At 53.0% G+C, this 19,015-nt stretch overlaps 1 protein-coding gene across 12 annotated transcripts in view; it reads right to left on the bottom strand.

Moving 5' to 3' along the window:
• Positions 1 to 19,015, bottom strand: part of PRRC2B (proline rich coiled-coil 2B) — an 86,288-nt gene that overhangs the window by 39,921 nt on the left and 27,352 nt on the right. For 11 of the 12 annotated variants that reach the window (XM_030293617.1, XM_030293618.2, XM_030293609.1 and 8 more), the window contains exons 2-9: positions 18,051 to 18,220; positions 17,117 to 17,294; positions 14,145 to 14,247; positions 11,548 to 11,620; positions 7,137 to 7,280; positions 4,668 to 4,909; positions 4,082 to 4,203; positions 3,213 to 3,355 (exon numbers count right to left, since the gene is read on the bottom strand). In XM_030293617.1, the coding sequence (XP_030149477.1) occupies positions 3,213 to 3,355; positions 4,082 to 4,203; positions 4,668 to 4,909; positions 7,137 to 7,280; positions 11,548 to 11,620; positions 14,145 to 14,247; positions 17,117 to 17,294; positions 18,051 to 18,165 (1,120 nt within the window). In that variant the 5' untranslated portion in view covers positions 18,166 to 18,220. The remainder of the gene's footprint in view (positions 1 to 3,212; positions 3,356 to 4,081; positions 4,204 to 4,667; positions 4,910 to 7,136; positions 7,281 to 11,547; positions 11,621 to 14,144; positions 14,248 to 17,116; positions 17,295 to 18,050; positions 18,221 to 19,015) is intronic. The other variant, XM_030293610.1, reaches the window with a different exon arrangement.

Genomic DNA, 19,015 nt, shown 5'->3' with positions numbered 1-19,015 from the left:
AAAGGGAATCTGAGCAGCCCCATTAACTACTCACAGAAATTAAATTTATTATCACAAATGTCACCACAAAGAAAATACCAGCGCCAGGTTATTTCACTGGTGAATTCTATCAAGCATTTATGGGAGAAATAATCCCAAACTTACAGAAACTCTTTCAGAAAGTAGAGAAGGAACATTTTCCAACTCATCTTATGAGCCCAACAAAGAAATTAAAAAAAAAAAGAAAATTATATAGACCAATATCCACCATGGACACGGAGGCCAAGAACCTTAATAAAATATCAGCACATTGAATCTAGGTATACAAAAAGGTGTAGCTTAGTCTAGGAATGCAAGGTTGGTTTAGCATTAAAAAAATCAGTTGGTGCAGGGCACCTGGGTGGCTCAGTAGGTTGAGCATCTAACTCTTGATTTCGGCTCAGGTCATGATCCCAGGGTCGTGGGACTGAGCCCAGCATCAGACTCAATGCTGAGCAGGGAGCCTGCTTGGAATATTCTCTTTTTTCTCTCTCTCTCTCTCTCTCTCTCTCTCTCTTCTCTTCTCTTCCTTGCTCATGTACATGGAAGGAAGGAAGGAAGGAAGGAAGGAAGGAAGGAAGGAAGGAAGGAAGGAAGGAGAAAGAAAGAAAGAAAGAAAGAAAGAAAGAAAGAAAGAAAGAAAGAAAGAAAGAAAGAAGAAAGCAAGCAATCCACCAGATTACCAAAATAAAGGAGAAAAACCTTATAATCACAGCACAGGAAAATTTATTTCACAAAATTCAATACCCATTCGTGATTTAGAAAACATTCAGCAAGCCAGAAATACAAGGAAACCCTCAATCAGATAAAGAACACCCAAACCCTACAGCTGACATCAGATTTAATGGTGAAACACTAAACGCTTTCTCCACAAGATCAGGAACAAAGAACTTGAAACAACCCTGTCCTGGAAGTACCACACAGCATTTAGGCAAGAAATAAAAGGTAGGGGGCGCCTGGGTGGCTCAGTCGGTTAAGCTGAGGCTCAGGTCATGATCTCACAGTTCGTGGGTTCGAGCCCCACGTCAGGCTCTGTGCTGACAGCTCGGAGCCTGGAGCCTGCTTCGCATTCTGTCTCCCTCTCTCTCTCTCTGCCCCTTTCCCACTCTTTCTCAAAAACAAACGTTTTAAAAAAAAAAAAAAAAAGGAAAAAAGAAATAAAAGGCATATAATCTGAAAAAGAAACATAAAACCATCCCTATTTATAGACAACATGATGGTTTATGTAGAAAATTCTAAGAAATGGGGGTGTCTGGGTGGCTCAGTTGGTTAAGCATGCAAGTCTTGATTTCAGTTCAGGTCATGGGAACTAGAGCCCCACGTGGGCTCCACACTGAGTGTGGAGGCTGCTTGGGATTCTCTCCCTCCCTCTCCTCCTTCCCCCCTTATGTGGTGTGTGCACTCTCTCGCTCTTTCCCTCTAAAAAAAAAAAAAAAAAAATCTTAGAAATTCTAAGAAATCAACAGAAACTAGTAAAACTAAAGAGCGTATTCAGCAAAGTGCCTACAACAAGGTCCACACACAAAAATCAACTGTATTATCTATAGGAACACCAAACATAAGAAATAAGTTACACTTAAAAAAAAAAAAAAAAAATCAATGCCATTTACAGCAGCATCCAAACAACATCAACTACTTAGGAATAAACTCAACAGAAGATGTTCAAGACCTCCAACACTGAAAACTGAAACAGAACTGAAGAAAGTCAGAGATTCACCCAAGTTCCTGGATGGGAGATCCAAGGTATCATCTATCCAGAAACACATTCGACGCTGTCCTACCCAAAATGCCTCTAGGCTTTTTGTAAATACTGACAGGCTGATCCTAAATTTATATGGGAATGAAAAGACCTTACAGTCAAATAACATGAAAGGGAACAAGGCCAGAAAGCTTACGCTACCTGAACTTTAAGACTTACTATAGAGCGACAGTGTGGTGGTGGCGTGAATGAATCAATACATCCAGGACACACAGCGTCCAGAAATAGATCCACACTTATCTGGTCGATTGATTTTTGGCAGGTGCCAAAGCAATTCAATAGGCAGAGGAAAGTTCTCCCAACAACTGGTGCGGAACCGGATATCCCGACGGATTAAAACGAGCCTCAACTCCATCTTATGTACAAGAATTAATTCCACGTAAATCAGACCCCAAAACAAGGGTTGAAACTATAGAAAATAAGGGAATATCTTTGCTGTCAGGGAGAGACGAAGATTTTCAGATAGGACGCAAAAGAAACAACCATAGAAAACACAAACTTACAAATCAACCTTCATCAAAATAAAAAAACTGCTCATCAAAACAGTGCTAAAAAAAAAAAAGAACCAACAAGACAAGCAATGGGGGAAATATTTGTAAAAAGTAAGTGGCCAAGGACTCGTACCCATGACTTACTTGTAACCTACCGCTCAAAGAAACGAGAAAATCTACCAGTTGCCAAATAACACAAGAAAACTTATTCATCAGCATTAGTCATCAGCAAAATGCAAATGAAACGCACAATGAGACACCACTACACACCCACCAGAAGGGCTAAAATTAAAAAGACTAATCACGTGGAAGCGTCATGAGGATACAGGGGACCCGCGTTCCCCACAGCCACCGTGGAGAAAGGGTTAGGTGGGTCTCACGGGCCCGATCACACACCTTCCCTCCGACCTAACAATTCACTCCTGGGTACCGACTGAACGAACGTACTATTTGACAGGAAGTCCCCTCAGGAGAGGGGAGGCCCTGGGGTGGGAGCGGGGAGTTGGGGGGGGACGTCTGGGGGGGGGCGGGGGAGGGGGGACATTCGGCACACATGTATCCGTTTGTCAAAACTGCATCATTAAAATGGGCACCTGTTGATGGAATTCACATGTACGTGAACGCAAATAAAAACGATTTTAAGAGAAAATCATCAGGTTGGCAGACGGGGCACGGTAGTTGTTGAAGCTAGGTGATGGGAAGCTGGGGGCTCATTACCCCATTTACAGTTCTGTTTAACTTTCCCATTCCAAAAAGTCTTTTCGGCAAGTTAACAAAATCTCCCATGGATCTGAGATCAAGACCAAAGGCCAACAGGAGTCAGTGCTCAGAGAGGAAGTCACCACTGGCGAGGTGGCTGGCTGAGGGACGCACACCTTGCTGCCGGGGGGCCTTCAGCCCTGGAAAGCAGAGGCGACCCCGACCCTGAAAGCCCCACAACCCACCTGCCCAGCCGTCGTCGGCGTCGGCGTCCAGGTCGTCCAGGCCCTTCAGGTTTTCCGCGTTGATGATCGTGGGCCGCGGCGCCCGTCCCACCAGCTGCCTCAGCGGGCGGATGGGCCGAGTCGTTCCCAGCCTGCTTTCTTTTCTGATGAGGGCGAGAAGAGTAAAGATCTGGCCTCGTGTCAAGTGCACAGATGGAAGCAAAAGCCAATACTTTTCCAAAAATATGTCCCACATTGCAAAGGTTCACGGTTGCATTTAATATTTAAATCCTCTCCTTTAAGGGAAAAAAAGAAAAAAAAAAAAAACTTCTAACGGGGGCGCTGGGGGGGGGGGGGGGGCTCAGTCGGTTAAGCGTCCGACTCTTGGTTTCGGGTCAGGTCATGATCTCTCGGTTTTGCGGGTTTGAGCCCCACGGCGGGCTCTGCGCTGGCAGCGCGGAGCCTGCTCGGGATTCCGTCTCCCTCTTTCTCCACCCCTCCCCCACTCGCATGGCCTCTGTCTCTCAAAATAAATGAAGAAACTTAAAAAAGTTAAAAGAAACTAATAATGAAAAGATAAAAGAAACCTATGCCAAACAAATACGTCCCAGAGAGTATCGCCTCATTCCACAGTTTTATACACTCGGCATTAATGCCCAGCGTAGCAGCCACAAACACATGCCAAAACTTCCAACTCTGTCAAGAACTTGTGATCATAATACAACCTCGTCTAGCTCCAGATCCCAGCCACCCCACACACCCTGGAGCTCTGAGTTGGTTTTCAGAGTCTCCAGGAGACAAGACACCTTCGCACATGAGCCCATGATGTTGTGCAATACAACCACCGGGGGCAATTTCTACACACGGGACTATTAATGTAGTAGCCTTACCCATCTTGGTCATTCATCTGGAACTGTCTAAAAGGGACACGGGGCTCAAGACGGAGCTGGGGGAGGGGGAAAGGTCCTCGTTCCACGGTACCCTGGTTCTCTGATGACTGTGGCGAACACATCTGAAACATAACATCAATGAACAGGATTTTCCGGTAATGGCTCAAATTCTAAGTTCCCCTTGCATTCGAATTTGTTTGGGAAAAATGGAAAATGGGAAAAAGAGACAGGCAAGTCTTGGAACTTCCCAGTTAATCCTACCACCATCTCCCCCATCTGTTTCCTGCCATCAGTAAGTGAACCTGGGGACTTGTGGTGTCCGGGGCAATGCCTGCCTCTCCTTTTTCTAAAGAACCAAGGCTGAAACAGTATCTACATCACCAGGGAAAGAAGCCGAAGACCCTTAAGATCTGAAAAGGGGGAGAGCAAACGCAGAAGTAACGGACACTTCCAAGGCAGGGTACATCGGGGCAAAGACACTGGGAGGGGGAACCGAGGTGGATATTCAACCACTTAGAGTAGGTTCTGCCTTCGCAAGCAATCCGACTCCATGGGAAAAAAAGATATGCACACTCTGAAAACTTACAAAAGCAGGAAGCATGTCATGGTATGTAGGTGGGTGGTATACATTTCCCATGAACTGTGAAGCCCCTTTGCGGACAGGCTGAGCCGGGCGGAGAGAGGGGTCCTTAGAATCGCTGGTACATGCCGAGGAGGGGGCTCCGTCTCCCGCACTCGAGTTCCTGCTGCCCAGCTCAGTCGGGGAGGCGCTCAGAGACGTGGCAGAAATTATGTTTCGCCCACCGCCCTCCCTCCAGCTTGTCACATCTGGAAATCGAAAGGGGGCAAAAGGGGAAAGGAAAGAGGAGGGGGGGAGGAGGGATTGTATGAGGGTCTGAAGGTCAAGGGACCCCCTCATTCACCAAAAACAAAAGCCCCAAAAGTGCAGAGTCGAGTCAAGTGGTCGAATCTGTCACGGAAGGTGGAGGACGGACACCTGGCCAATGAGCATGAACTTGCTGCGGGAAGTCGGGCGTAAAGAGAAACACAAAATAAGGTCCACTCACAGAGAAGGCAGGTAGAAGCAAGACGTGGTCTTCGTGGGTGAATATAAACCACGCACACCCACAGATCGACCACCCCAAAGAAATCAGGACAGCCCGGATGAAACAGCGTTGGGCCATTTCTCCCACGATCACTGACCCGTGAGGAGCAGCACTGGCCTTTACGTTAAAACTGGACCGAGTCCTATGGTACCTGGCTAGAGGAGCGTGCAACTCTTGACCTCAGGGCTGTGAGTCTGAGCCCCACTCTGGGTGTAGAGATTACTTAAAAATGAAATCTTTAAAACTGGAGTAAGTCCTGACATGTTTCAACTCTGATTCAAGGTGACATCTCTAGTCAGACAGACTCCCCAGGTCATAAGAAGCAGAGCCCCTCTCCCTCCAAGTGGGGGCATGAAAGGGTCTGGGGCCCTACCCACCAGGCCTTCACCCGAATTGGTCCTGCTCCAGCCCATAGGGCTCTCATGCAGGTCACAGATTAAAACCTTCCCACCTAGCGACCTTCCTAAGATGACGTTTCCCACTGCCAAACATAGCAAGATGTGGGGGAATTACAGGCCAATGAGAAATCAGATAAGCCTGCCCCTTCTCAGTCAACGTATGGCTAGGAGGTGAAACACGAAGCCCCTGAGTACTTGACCCTCAAGAGAAAGAGACACAGCACAGGAGCCACAAAATCAGGGTCAGCTCCCGGCAATATGACCGCCTTGAGTGTGACCTTGGGCAAGCCCTCTGGCCACTGGTCTGGCCACTCCTGCTTCTTCTCCTTCTCCTCAAATGAAGAGATGGAGCTGATCCCAGAAGCCTCTGCTAGGTCTAAATTTCTGTGGTCCTACAAAGCAGGTCATCTTAATCCCAGAAAGCTATACAGTTCTCGGCCTGAGAATTTGGTTACCTATTTGGAGCAGACAAAATAACCCACCACACTAGTGATCATTTCCTTTATAGGGTGTCAGTTCTACCTCTAACCCCGGGATACCTTGGGGATTAATCAGGACAGGCAGACAAAAGTCCCTCCATTTCAAGACCTGATCAAGCCCTCCCCTCCCCCCCCATCCCAAACAGACAAAATACATAAGAGCTATTTCACAATCCTTGCTTAGAACAGATGGAAAAATCTCATTCCTCAAAAAACCTTAACCTCTAACCGCTCAAGGCCACTGAAAAGAAAATCCTACCTGCAAGTATTGCTATATAGTCCTGCCAACTCCTTGGCTAGACCCCAGGTGAGGGAACTGTGGAGACAAATCCTAGACTGGCTACCAAACAATCCCCAAGGGAACATGTTAAAAAACGGAGATTCTCGGGGCACGTGGGCAGCTCAGTTGGTTAAGTGGCCGACTCTTGATTTCAGCTCGGGTCATGATCTCACAGTTCATGGGTTCAAGCCCCTGCAGTGGGTCTCTGTGCTGACTGACAGTGCAGAGCCCTCCCTCTCTCTCTGCCCCTCCCCCAGGGATGAGCTCACTCCCTCTCTCTCTCTCTCTCTCTCCCTCTCAAAATAAATAAACTTAAAAAAAACACACACACAAGAGATTCTAATTTGGCTGAGGACGGAGGAGGGCTGGAAATCAGACTTTTTAACAAACTCCCCAAAGGACCCTGACAGGACTCCGCTAGGTTTAGGAACCACTGGCTTAGAAAACAAGCTCCTGGCTCGGGGACAGAGTTAACGCGCCCTCAGTCTGTCTTTGCCAGGACCACCTGAGCAGAGCAGAACTCACGTCTGATGACAGCTGGGGAAGCAGACAGGCCTGGCCCAACCCAAAGGACAAGAGAGGAATGACCTCCGGCCCAGCCTGGGGGACAAATCCCACAGAGGCAGAGAGCAGACAAAGGGTTAGTAGCCATGCTTTCCAGGCAGGGAGCCTGGGCCCCAGGAGCTCGGCTTGCTGAGGACACGAATGCTTCTAACAGGCAGAGAGGCAGGAAGATGAGGGGGAGCCCCGCTGTCCCCACGGGGGCCCGGACAGGGACTGCAGCTCACTCACTCTGAGGGCGGAGGCTTGGTCCTGGCCCATACGACAGATCTAAGACGCCCCTTTCTTTGCCAGCCTTGTCCTGCCCTCCAGCTGCTTTCAGCGTCGGAAATTCCTCGGGAGAGAAGGATAACAGTCGGCTTGAGCCCCTTAAACCTGCCAAGAAAACCAGAAAGACTCAGTTAGGGAGCAAGTGAGATGGGCATCGACAGTTCTCTGCTTCAGCCGCTCCACGGGCCGGAAGCCACACTGCCCTGGCGTGGGCTCCTGTTAAGTGCCCCATCTGTGCTGGCATCTTGTGCTGGCAGGGTGGCACTGGAGACCCCATGTGACGAGGAGAGGCCAGACGCAGGCTACACCAGGCCCTAGCAGCTAACCTACGGGAGCAAGGGAGAGGACAGCACAGCCGCTCCAGCTCGGATCCTTCACGCTGCCGGAAGAAGGCAGTAAGGCCCTCCTGGTGGCCCCGGGGGACACACAAGCAGTCTTCAGGGAAATCAGCCCAGGGAGGTCAACTGCTTTTGTGTGGAGGTAATGCCAACAGAAAGGTCTGCACCCTCGTTCCACTCTCATGAGCACCGGACAGCTTACACCTGCCACCTTGGGATCGATTCCCTCCTTTGCTGTCCCATCCGTTCCCCAACGCCACAGGCCCCTGAGAAGAAGCCCTGCTTTATCTCTGCAGGAGCCCCTCCCAGCACTTAACACTGGGGACCTCTGATCTATTCTGGACGAACAGATAATAACAAAAGGTGCATTCTATGGTCCAGAGTGGGATTTGGTGCTTTTATCTGGACCAAATGCCCAGCACCATCTAAACTTAACACGACAGTAACAGCACATGGCCCATGTCTTAACTGAGAAATGCCTCGTTCCCTAGGCGATAAAACCAAACTCTCCCCCCTCTTCCCCACCACTGTTTCACGGACCCATGAACTACAGCAGACTTTGCAGAAAGCAGCAGCTGGGATTGGTGCAGACGCACAAGGCATAACATCCCTATTTAGCAAAAAGTCCCAGGGTCAAATACACCCGCCAGGGTGACACAATCTCCCGGTGTCACGAAGGAGCTCCACTACTCTGCGAAGGGGGACTTGGACCCAGGTTAAAAAATCCTTGGCGAGGATGAAATGTGAAAGTCATGCCTTAAACACACGCAGATCTGGAGCGTGAAAACAAACACTCAGTACTTTTATCTACCTCAGCAGTCACGAAGGTCTTACTCTATGCGTGAATTAAACTTCCCTTCCACAGACCAGAATGACAAAGAACCCAAAATCTCGGGGCGCCTGGGTGGCGCAGTCGGTTAAGCGTCCGACTTCAGCCAGGTCACGATCTCGCGGTCCGGGAGTTCGAGCCCCGCGTCAGGCTCTGGGCTGATGGCTCAGAGCCTGGAGCCTGTTTCCGATTCTGTGTCTCCCTCTCTCTCTGCCCCTCCCCCGTTCATGCTCTGTCTCTCTCTGTCCCCCAAAAAATAAATAAACGTTGAAAAAAAAAAAAAAGAACCCAAAATCTCAAGCCAAAGCAGCAGCATTCCTAAGGTTTTCAGTGCTCTACAACGTTCACCACCAATGCCGTGTGCTATGTGATCTCTGCCGTGAGAATCTGAGGCTGGCATGTCAGGGGCTTCTTCTAAGGTCCCAGATGGAACCATCCCCCTGGCCTCCACCCGCACCAGTCAGGCCGCCCACCCCGCCCCGGTCTGACCCAGCTGCAACAGGCCCAAACACCACTCTCCGTGCAGTGGTCTATCGACGCAGGAAGAGCCCTTCTGAACTGCAGAGTCTGAACATGTGTGTGGGCAACACCACCAAGTGCCCACCGCCCTGATGGCACCACAGACTCGTGACAGGAGCACAGGACGGGGAACCGGGGGCTGCTCCCACCTCAGCCCCAGCAGAGGCCTAGGATGCATCTGTCCCTCCTCCCGGGCTCCTGGGCCCTGTTGCCTCCCAGATGAGCAATCACACATTTACAGAAGGTGCTGCTGTGTTTTAGAATTCTTTTCTAGATCACTTATTTTTCATAAGAAACACAATCACATGGTTCAAAAGTAAGAAGCATAGAAAAGTACAAACAGACGACTCCCTCCTGCCTGCGTGCCCACCTGCCTACTTCTGACGCCCTGAAGAAACAGGCGGCTTCCCCCCCCCCCAGGCTTCCTTCCGGAGACTTTTTTTTTTTTTTTTTGATGGCACGTACATTTTCTATAAGTACACTTTCCCTCGTCCCAATTTTTTTTCATGAATAGTAACATACTCTACATATTATTCTGAACTTTTTTTTTCATTTAAGAATATATCCTAGAGATCTTGCCAGATTCGTGGAAAACTACTTTTTTTTTTTCCCTAGAGGCAAGTAGTATTTCTTTAAAGCACCAACATTTAATGGACATTTCAAGTGACTGTTTCCCATCTTTCCCTACCACAATTTTGCAATGAGTATCTTTTGAATATACGCCATTTCTCACATCGGCAAGCATCATTTCTGGGGTGATCTTCCTCCACGTGGAAATGCTAGGTCAAAGGGTGCACACATTAGTATTCTGATAGCACCAAGCTGCCCGCCAAGGGGCTGTACCAATTTACTCTAGTATTTCTTTGTATTATTTTTTTTAATGTTTGTTTTCTTTTTGAGAGAGAGAGAGAGAGAGAGAGAGGGAGAGGGAGAGACAGACAGACACACAGGGGGGGCAGGGGCCGAGAGAGAGGGAGACATAGAATCTGAAGCAGGCTCCGGGCTCCGAGCTGTCAGCAGAGCCCGACGCGGGGCTCGAACTCACGGACCACGAGATCATGACCTGAGCTGAAGTCAGACGCTTAACTGACTGAGCCACCCAGGTGCCCCTACTCTAGTATTTTTTTAATACTCTCTCTGCAGGTTTTATTTTTTATTTTCTTTTTAATTTTAATGTCTATTTTTGAGAGAGACAGAGTGCGAGTGGGGGAGGGGCAGAGAGAGAGGGAGACACAGAATCTCCGAAGCGGGCTCCAGGCTCCGAGCTGTCCGCACAGAGCCCGACGTGGGGCTCAAACTCATGAACCGCGAGATCATGACCTGAGCCAAAGTCGGACACCTAACTAACGGAGTCACCCAGGCACCCCTCTGCAGTTCTTTTTAAATAAAAATGAATGCACGTGATTTACTTTAAAAAATCCTAACCCACAGAGTAAAAGCTGTAGAAAGCAAAGACCACTGTTAACACAGTCTAGTGAGCACTCTCTGTAAAAAGCCTCTTTAAAGACCTAATTTTAGGGGACTGAAATGCTGGTCGCCGCTCCCCTTGCCCCCCACCCCCGCTTATCTTGCCCCCTCCACCTCACCCCATGGACTGGAGAATCCGTAAAGCTCCCTCCTGCCCTTAGCCCCTCCACAGGAGCCGGAGTCTGACGTCAGTGGGCACACTGACTGACGTGTTGGGGACAGAGCCTCCAACCACACAGGACTCCCGCCCAGAAGGGGCACATGCTGGGTAGGAGCGGAGGGTTTAGGGCAGGCAGGATGTTCGCTGTTTCTCTACACGAGCTACAGAAGGCAGCTGGCGAAGTCTTGGCCGCCAGGGGCACGCAGAAGGCCAAGGGCGCCGCGGTGGGGAGGCCGGTGGGGGGAAGGTAGTGGGAGGAAGAGCAAGCGTGGCCCGCCACTCCCACCTGCAGCCCTCTCCTTCCCGTGCGGGGGCATCGCCCAGTTTGGTCCGTACAACATGCTAGAAACATTCGAGCTATCAGTGGTGGCTGGGGGGTGGGGAGTGGAGGAGTCTGGCCGCCCTCTCTGCCCAGGTGGGCCCTCCCCTCTGCTCTGGGCCTGCCCGGGAAGCCCTCTCACCATCTCCCCCTACTGCTCCTCCCTGCCATCTCCCCTCTGCACAGCTGCCGCGGCTGAGGTCCTGCGGGCAACACCTCTGACACTTCCCGTGTCGGGCGCGACATAAACGGTACCAAGGACCGTGTGAGCCGTGAATGCTCTGGTGTCACCAACCAAAGAGCAAGCAGCCCAACTCCCAGGGCCTGGCTTATTTAGAAACCCAGGCCCGAAGCTCGCCCCACACCACACCACACCTCCTCCTTGCAGGCCCCAGGGAGAGGAAGTAGGTGCATGTCGGCCACACCGCTGAGCAGGTAGCAAGGGCACCAACCACACGGCGGAGTCCAAGAGCAGCAGGGCCAGCGCCCAGCCTCTCCACAGCCCCCAGGGGGGATGTCAGGAGTAATAACGTTCAGTGAAACCAGGGAGCGGGCGGGCCTGGCAGACACAGCGCCCCCACCCCCGGGGGCAGAGGTAAGGCTCCTCAGGGTAGCAGCTCACTCGGGTGAGAGATCCCACAAAGCTTTGGCCAAGGGCTGCCTAGACCCGGACAGAACCGTCCGGAAAAGGCACTCCTCCCTCCCTCCCACCCAGCCCAACGCCACCCGACCACACTTACCACCTTCGTGTCCTGCTGGCTTTCCATTCAGCTGTGCCCATGACTTTGGTCCACCTGGCACTGAATTTGTGTTCTGAAAGAAGGAAGGAAATGAAAACAAAGCCAGCCCGGTCGGCCTGCTTTCTACCCAGCTCCCCACCCGGGCACGGCAGCCTGGGCCCCCGGCACGGGGGGGCGGGGGCAGCTCCCACGGCTGGTTCCACAGCCCAGCCAGGACTCCAACCCACGTCCGCTTCGTGCGACACTCCGGAACACTGGCAGCTACGAGGCCTTGCTCCAGAGATAAAGACCAGACCCCAATTCTAACACGTGTCTCAAAACCCGTGTGCCACTGCGAACTGAGGAGCATCGGCACGGGAGGCTGGCGTGTCTGATCTTCCGCTGGAAGGGCCACCGCACCGCTCTCCATAATTACTGTCGTTCTCCAAGGCACAACTACTCAAGTGAGAGGCCTCCCTCCTCCGCTAATCCACACTTGCCTGGCTCGCACACAAGCCGAGGAGTTGAGCGTGCTGAAAACTCACTGCAGGCGAGGCTTTGTGCTGGGCACACCCTGCCTGAGCGAATCCTCCCACACCCTGGGAAGGTTCTAGTCCTATCCCAGCGGAGGCTCAGAAAGGAGCGACCGGGCCCAGCCCAGAGGGCAGGACCAGGACTTGGCCCCACTCTGCCTGTGTCCCAAGCCCCGGGAGTCCCCAACCACTGAGCCCATCTGCCCCTCCCGACAACATTCAACCAACGGCCGTCCCCTCCAACTGAAGGTGCAAACATACAAAACAAAGCTGGGGCAGCACTTCCTGGGTCAGACCTCACGTTAAATAATCACCCTTTCTCAGCACCCCCGCCTCCAGTACCACCAAGCTCAGGGCAGACGGCGGCGTCTCTCACCTTCCACGTGGAGCCGGCCAGGCGTTAACAATCCATTTACCGATCGGGAGTTGCCCTCAGCGCCCTGGGGTAGCCACAGGCCCCCGCACACACGCACACAGACCACAGAAGGGATGTGCCCGCAACGTCACAGGGCAGCGCCACCGGGGCTGCCAGGTCCCCAGGAGGCACAGGGGCACCGCCTGTCCCACAGCCTCCCACTCGGCGTCCGCAGGCCGCACGAGGATGCCCCTGCCCTCGCCCACCAGAGGCACTGACCGGTTAGAGAAGGGCTCCCGGGGCCGAGGAGGGGTTACTAACGTTGCCATTAGAAGGCTGCCGTGCCTGAGGCGAGGCTTTAGGGGCTGGGAAACGCTGGGGGTCCCATTCCCACCACGGCGGGAAGGGCTGCGCTCTGGACGGAGCGAGCGGCGTGCCAGCCCCAGGACAGGGCTCTGACCTCCAGCAGTTTGCTGACAGATGCCGGGACCACACCAGGCCCCAGCCTAGACCCCGCCGTGCTCGGGTACGGCCACGTAACAGACACCCTTCGGGCGGCTCTGAAGGGGAGTCGGACATCCAGCCAGGGCTGTCAAACCGAGGCTCTCCGATCTCTGAGCTGCCGATCCCAGGAGACAGATCCAGACTCGACTCTCTGTGCTCGGACTGCGTGACGGCACCCATGGATGCAGGCCAATGAATACAGAGTTCCGCATGAATGTGGACCTCTCTTTCCTTTCCCTTTAGTTCCAAAGGCACAATTCAGTGTTGGGTGGGGGAGGGTGCCCTTCTGGCAGACCCATACACTGTCCCCCGTGGTTGGGTGGCACCCCAGACCTTCTGCTGCCCAGGGCACAGTACAGAACGAGAGCACACCGTTCAGGTTGTCTTCCAGAGAGCTGCCAAATGCTAGGTACCCGTCCACGCGCCTTGCGGTTTTCTACAGGATTAGGAGACCTCTCATCCAGATTTCTAACTACCAGCTAAGTACACCCTCCTGCTGGCCGCGAAACCCAGACGGACTTGGAGGGGCTGAATATATTACAAGCCCCGGCTCGGTTAAATCCTAACTTCCTGCTTAGGAAAACACTTTATTTATTTAATTTATTTACTTATTTTAAGACTTTATTTTTCAAGCAATCGCTATACCAAACGTGGGACTCAAAACTCACAACCCCGAGATCAAGAGTTGCGTGCTCTACTGACTGAGCCAGCCGAGGCCCCCCCCGGGGAAAACACTTTAAATGCATCAACAAATAAAGGGTCACAGATCAGTATTTCCCAAGTGTGTTCTGAGGGACACTAGTCTCTAAAGTCAGTCAGAAAGATTTCCCAGGACAAATGAGTTGGGGGATGCTGTCCCCACTGTGTCTTTACAGAGTCACAGCACACGTCAGCACGTTAAAGACACTGAAGAGAAGTCTGACAGTAAAGGAGCATGCTTCATTTTTTCAACTTACCTGACCCCAGACGTTCCCGTGGCCTAACCAGTCCCCACGGAGCACATTCAGGGGACCCTGACCTAGCGTATAGCTGGCCCCAGCGACCGTGCCTCCAGGTAAGTCACCAGGAAGCAAATTAGGTGTCCGTACTCCGTTCTGCATCTGGGGTCTTTCTCCAAGAGCCGTGCGTTCAGGCACCTCCCGGGAACCAGGACAACCTCCCACGCTCGTTTTCCGCAGCCACCCGCCAGGCTCACCCCTGGAAGGAGCAGGTCACGCGGCACCTACCTCCTGGCTGCTCGACTGTGTCGGCTTCTGTAAGCTGGAGACAGGCCTCTGCAAACCCGGCTGCGGCAGCGACTCCGGCGGCTGAGAGCCCGTCGCACTGGAACTGGACAAGGCAGGAGGCGCAGGGGTCAGATGGGCACGCGCGGTCCCCTCCGCGCTTCCCACAGCGGCGGCTGCTCGGTGGCCCAGGGGCAGCACAGAACCTCTCCAGCAGACTCTGACGCCTCAGAGCCCACAAGAAGCCGGGCCCCATCCGAGGCCTGCCCGCTGACGTCTGCCGGGCAGGACGGTCCTCGGCCCCCTGGCGGGGCTTTCCTGCAAAGGCTAGAGGTTCCCTACAAACAGGTGCTGCAGGGGCTGCCAACAGGGAAACTGAGTCAGCACAGCGAAGGGGCTCTGAGCCCCTCGCTCCTGACCAAGAGCTCACAGCTGTACAGGGGACTGATTGCTTCGCGACGTGATTTTTTTCTTCTCCTGGCTTATAGAAGAAATACATGCCCATAGTGAAAATAAATGTATAAATATAGAGAACACAGGATTTGTCACCATCTCATCCTCCAGAGAGAGATGCCAAGCAGATTTTTCTATATATATATACGTATGTGTGTGTGTGTGTGTGTGTGTGTGTATATATGTGTATATATATATATATACGAACATAGTATTTTTTTTAACACCACACATACAATTCGTAACCTGTTTCCTACTTACTGTATCGAACATGTTTTTAGGACAATGCCTGGATCTACCTCTTTGTTCTAGTGACACAGTGTAGCCGGCTAGATAGGCCCTAACTTAACAATCCCCATCTTTTTTTCCCATTACCGGCGAAACCGCAATGAGCACTTTTTACACATAACTTGGCACCCTTTTGTGTAGGTAGTCCAGTAGTCTAAGTTCTTAGAAACAGGACTGCTGGATCAAAAGAGGTTTTGAAGCTTAAGAGATATTGCCCAAGCGTGCTCCCCAGAAGGCGGGGTGAGTCGAGACACAGTCCCCAAACAAAAAGGGGCTCCGAGGAAGACGTCTGCTCACCCAGAGCCTTCCAGCCCACTCCCTCATCCCGATGGGACCCAAGGAGGGCAGCAGTCTACTCCGCCAGTCGCCCAACGCCAGGGGCTCCCCAGTAAGCTGAAGCCAAATGCTCCACACACAGGCTTCCAGGGTTGATGTGATCCAAGGAACTCACCGGGCAGGATTCCTACGTAATGAAGGCCACTCATCTCTTACTTCACCTCCTACCTACAACAGAAGCTTCCAGCGAGTGTTGCTTTTGTGTTCTCCAAACCTCAGCATGGAGTCCCAGCAGCTGTGGCCCTCACTCTGTCACCTCCCTGACACTCCAAAGGAGGACGTGGCCCCGGGGCAACAGAGGACCGGCGCCTGGGGTCCACGGCCTTGTCCAGTGTTCTGTTTCTACCTCTTCCCTGGCTGGCATGCTTCAGCGCGACCGGCCCCATGAAAGCCGCCTCATCCCTCCCGTGCCTGTGTCGGTGGGAGCCGATACAAGGAGGAAGCGATGCCTCGTCCTCTCTCTGGAACTTCCCGTAGCAGCAGCATCGCAACACTCGTGCTGGAATGTATGATGTCCGTTTCATCAGAGAACCTGTAGCACCTACCGTGTGAACTCTAGAATGACAGGGGTGGTAGCGGCACCTGCCCGCGCGTCCTCTGCCAGGTTCTGTGCCAGGTGCCTGACTCGCGCTGCCCGGTCTATTTCTTACAACCACCAGGCAAGGCAGTAGTCCTACCGCACAGAAGGACGCCGGAGCGCACCGATCAAGCAATTCTCCGAGTTCCACAAAGCTAGTAGTAGGTAGCCTGGCTGACTCTGAAAGTCGGGCCACACCCCCGGCCCAGTATGACCCCTAAACAAATCGTGAGAGAAGTTTTAAAAACAGCTTTTCAGACCCTACTTTGGTTACTGCTACCCTATGCTCATCCGAACGAGTTACGTGCTCACTCTCTACATCTTGTGCGAAGTAACTGTGCGAAGTTTTACAGAAGCTACCGCGGCCGTTCCCGGTGAGAGAAAAGGACACTGGCTGGCAGGCTGCACCCTGGGTCGTTTACTGTCTAGATCCCGAGAGATCCAGGCAGCCAGGGCACAAGAGATCGAGGGCAGGAAGACGCACGGGACCGAGTTTTGTTCTCATCCCCCGATGGGCAAACCCCAGCATCAGTGTCCCATTCCTCTCCGGTCCCTTCCCAGTGCAAATCCCAAATCCTCTCCCCTGGCTGGCGCCCAGAAGACTTGCAGCGGAAGGGGAGGGACACGGACTTGGGCAGGAGGGAACGGCCCAGGTTACGTGCCCGGAGCAGAGCTGGCACCGGCCACACTACGCGGCAGCAGCCACGACATTCACTCCGTTGCCGTGATGGGGATTTCTGTGCCAGACCCTGGGCCTCCGAAGGCTCCCGGAGGTGGTGTGCTGGCAGAGGGGTGAGCCTACAGAGGCTGCACACCCGCCCCCAATAATGTGGATTCTGGGTTGCCACCCTTCATAACTGGGTCTGTTTGGAGCAACTAACCGCAGCAGTCTGCGTGGGACGCCGCTGACCCCGCACTTAGAAGTCGGCCTCCTCAACCCGGAGCCCAGCACACAGGATGCCCCAGAATGGAGCGTTCAAGCACCCGCTCTGGCCACAGTGGCCCTTACTGGCTCAGGCACTGGCTCTGAGGCATTGCATAAGCCCCTCTGGGGGGAGGAGGTCCTTCCTAATAAGGCACAGGGGACACTGGTCACTGGGGACAAGGCGGCCCACAGAGGCAAGGCTGCATCAGCTCCAGAAGCCAGGAAAAGCAAAGGCAGGGAGGAAGAACCAACCAAGCAGGGGGAGTCCGAGCAAAGGCAGCCTCCCTCCTCTGGGGTCAGCCGGTTCTCCAGCTCTGCCTTCTGCAGAAGGAAAGGGAGCTGCCGGGCTCCGTGAGGCCCCGGCTCGCCACCCACACCCGCCCCCTCGGCTCCCACCTCTTTGGGTCTTGCTGATCCTGCTTGTTTGCCCATCCCGTTCCGTCCTTGGGAACTATAACGATGTTGGGGTCGTTTCCTCTGTTTTCAGACTTCAAGCTTGGCAGGTTTGCAGGTGGCGGCATACGCCGGGCTGTGGCAACTTTCCCGAGACTCTGTAAGCCATGTCGAGGAATAACTGTAGGGAGAGAGGGGTGGGGGCAGGGGAGGAGCTTCAGAAGCTCTCGCAAGCTCTAAGCGACGACGACAGACGGCCAAACCACCACCAAGGGTGGCCCTGTGCCAACAGACCAAATGGCCTGGTAGCTGCTTTCGCCACTTTACGAGCCCTTCACCGAGGCCTCAGACACTTGGGAGCTGCTGAGGTCTTCAGAGGCTTCCACTTTACTAGCGGGCAGGAGCAGGCGTGGGGAGTTTATGACGGGGCGGGGAGCCGGGCCCAGAAACCTCCGGCCCACACGGTAACCACCTCTCCGCAAGTTGAGACTGCCCCGGCCTCCCTGGCAGGACCCAAGGGCCAGCCTCCGCCTAGCCCCGGGGCCGGGCCCGAGGCTCAGCAGGGCCCTTGACATCCACAAAATCCTCCCGGGGTGTGGACAAAAGGTCCAGAACGTCAGAACCCCGAAGCCTAAAACTGGTTGCTCTGATGCAAAGTCAGTTCCGTTCTACCTCACAGGGGAAGAACTATCTGTGGCCAACGAGGTAAGACGGTTAAGGAAACAATCCCACTGTGGCAGAGATGGGGTATTCCTGCTCGAAATCGGACATCGAACAGGAGCAGGGGGTGACTGCACGTCCCCAGAACTGCCTGGTGACCACTCCATGCCCCGAAGACCATCTGACCAGGCAGGGACCCTGGGTCCTCACAGTTCAGGACCTGGAGTTTCTCACGGAAGGGAAAGCATAAAGAACTGGCCTCCAGCCCGGTTCTTACCTGAGGATCTGACCGCGTCTACTGATTTTCCTTTATACTTATCAAACAGGCTGAGAGTCGAATACTTGCTTTTCCCATCCTTGCCCTTGGTTATTTGCCCCAAACGATCGGACATTGCGATGAAATGTCATCTAGTAAGGAAATTTTTCTCGGCACCGCTCCCGATCTGCCTTTGAAATGTAAGAGAGGGAAAAAGAAAAAAGAGTGTTAATCCGCCAAAGTCCCTGAGCCAGGGGGCTGAATCCTTCAGGGATCATGGATCTCCTTGACGACCTGAAGAAAGCCCTGGATTCTGTCCCCAGAAAAACACCCTCACCGTGCACAGGCTGTTTCGCCCACATTTAAAGAGCGTTTCATTGTAGGTACCTTCCCCAACCCAAGTTCAGAAGTCTTACTCTGTCTGAACTGACCAGAGTCTACTGCTCACCAGTGACACAGAAACGTGAACTTTTCCACACAGAGTCCTCCGGCCAAGTCAAGGACCGCTCTTCAAGATGGAAAAACAAATCCTCACCACTGTATCGACCTAACGTGAAAACTAAGGCAGAGCGGGGAGGTACGCAACCTGCTTGTGGAAGGCTGTTCATTTCAAGGATGAGCAAAACCAAATCAAAGGGAAGCCACCAAAATCAGTAAGTCTTCAGGAACAGCTGGGTTTCAAACTAAAGAACCAGCCTCCAGAGAAAAAACACCTGCGAGGGGAACAGAAGCGGGGTTCTCTGGGGCGCAGGCGTAGAAGAGGAAGCAAGGACTTCCCAGGGAGAGACCACTTGGGGGGCCATAGCGATGACACCGCCCCCTCCACTCAGAAAATCTTGAGGGGATGACCAAGAAAGAAGCCCCTTCCCCCTGCCACTTTCTGACTTCCTACGGTCTTCACCGAGTCTATTAGCCGTTAAAGCATTAATTCACTCACTCATGCATTCACTCCAACACCTAGTGTGTGCCTGCGGAGGCCGGGCGAG

The sequence above is a fragment of the Lynx canadensis genome, chromosome D4 (assembly GCF_007474595.2).
Source record: "Lynx canadensis isolate LIC74 chromosome D4, mLynCan4.pri.v2, whole genome shotgun sequence".
Lineage (NCBI taxonomy): Eukaryota > Metazoa > Chordata > Mammalia > Carnivora > Felidae > Lynx > Lynx canadensis.
The sequence above is the reverse complement of the archived record's forward strand: the minus strand, read 5'-3'. Positions and strand labels throughout refer to the sequence as shown.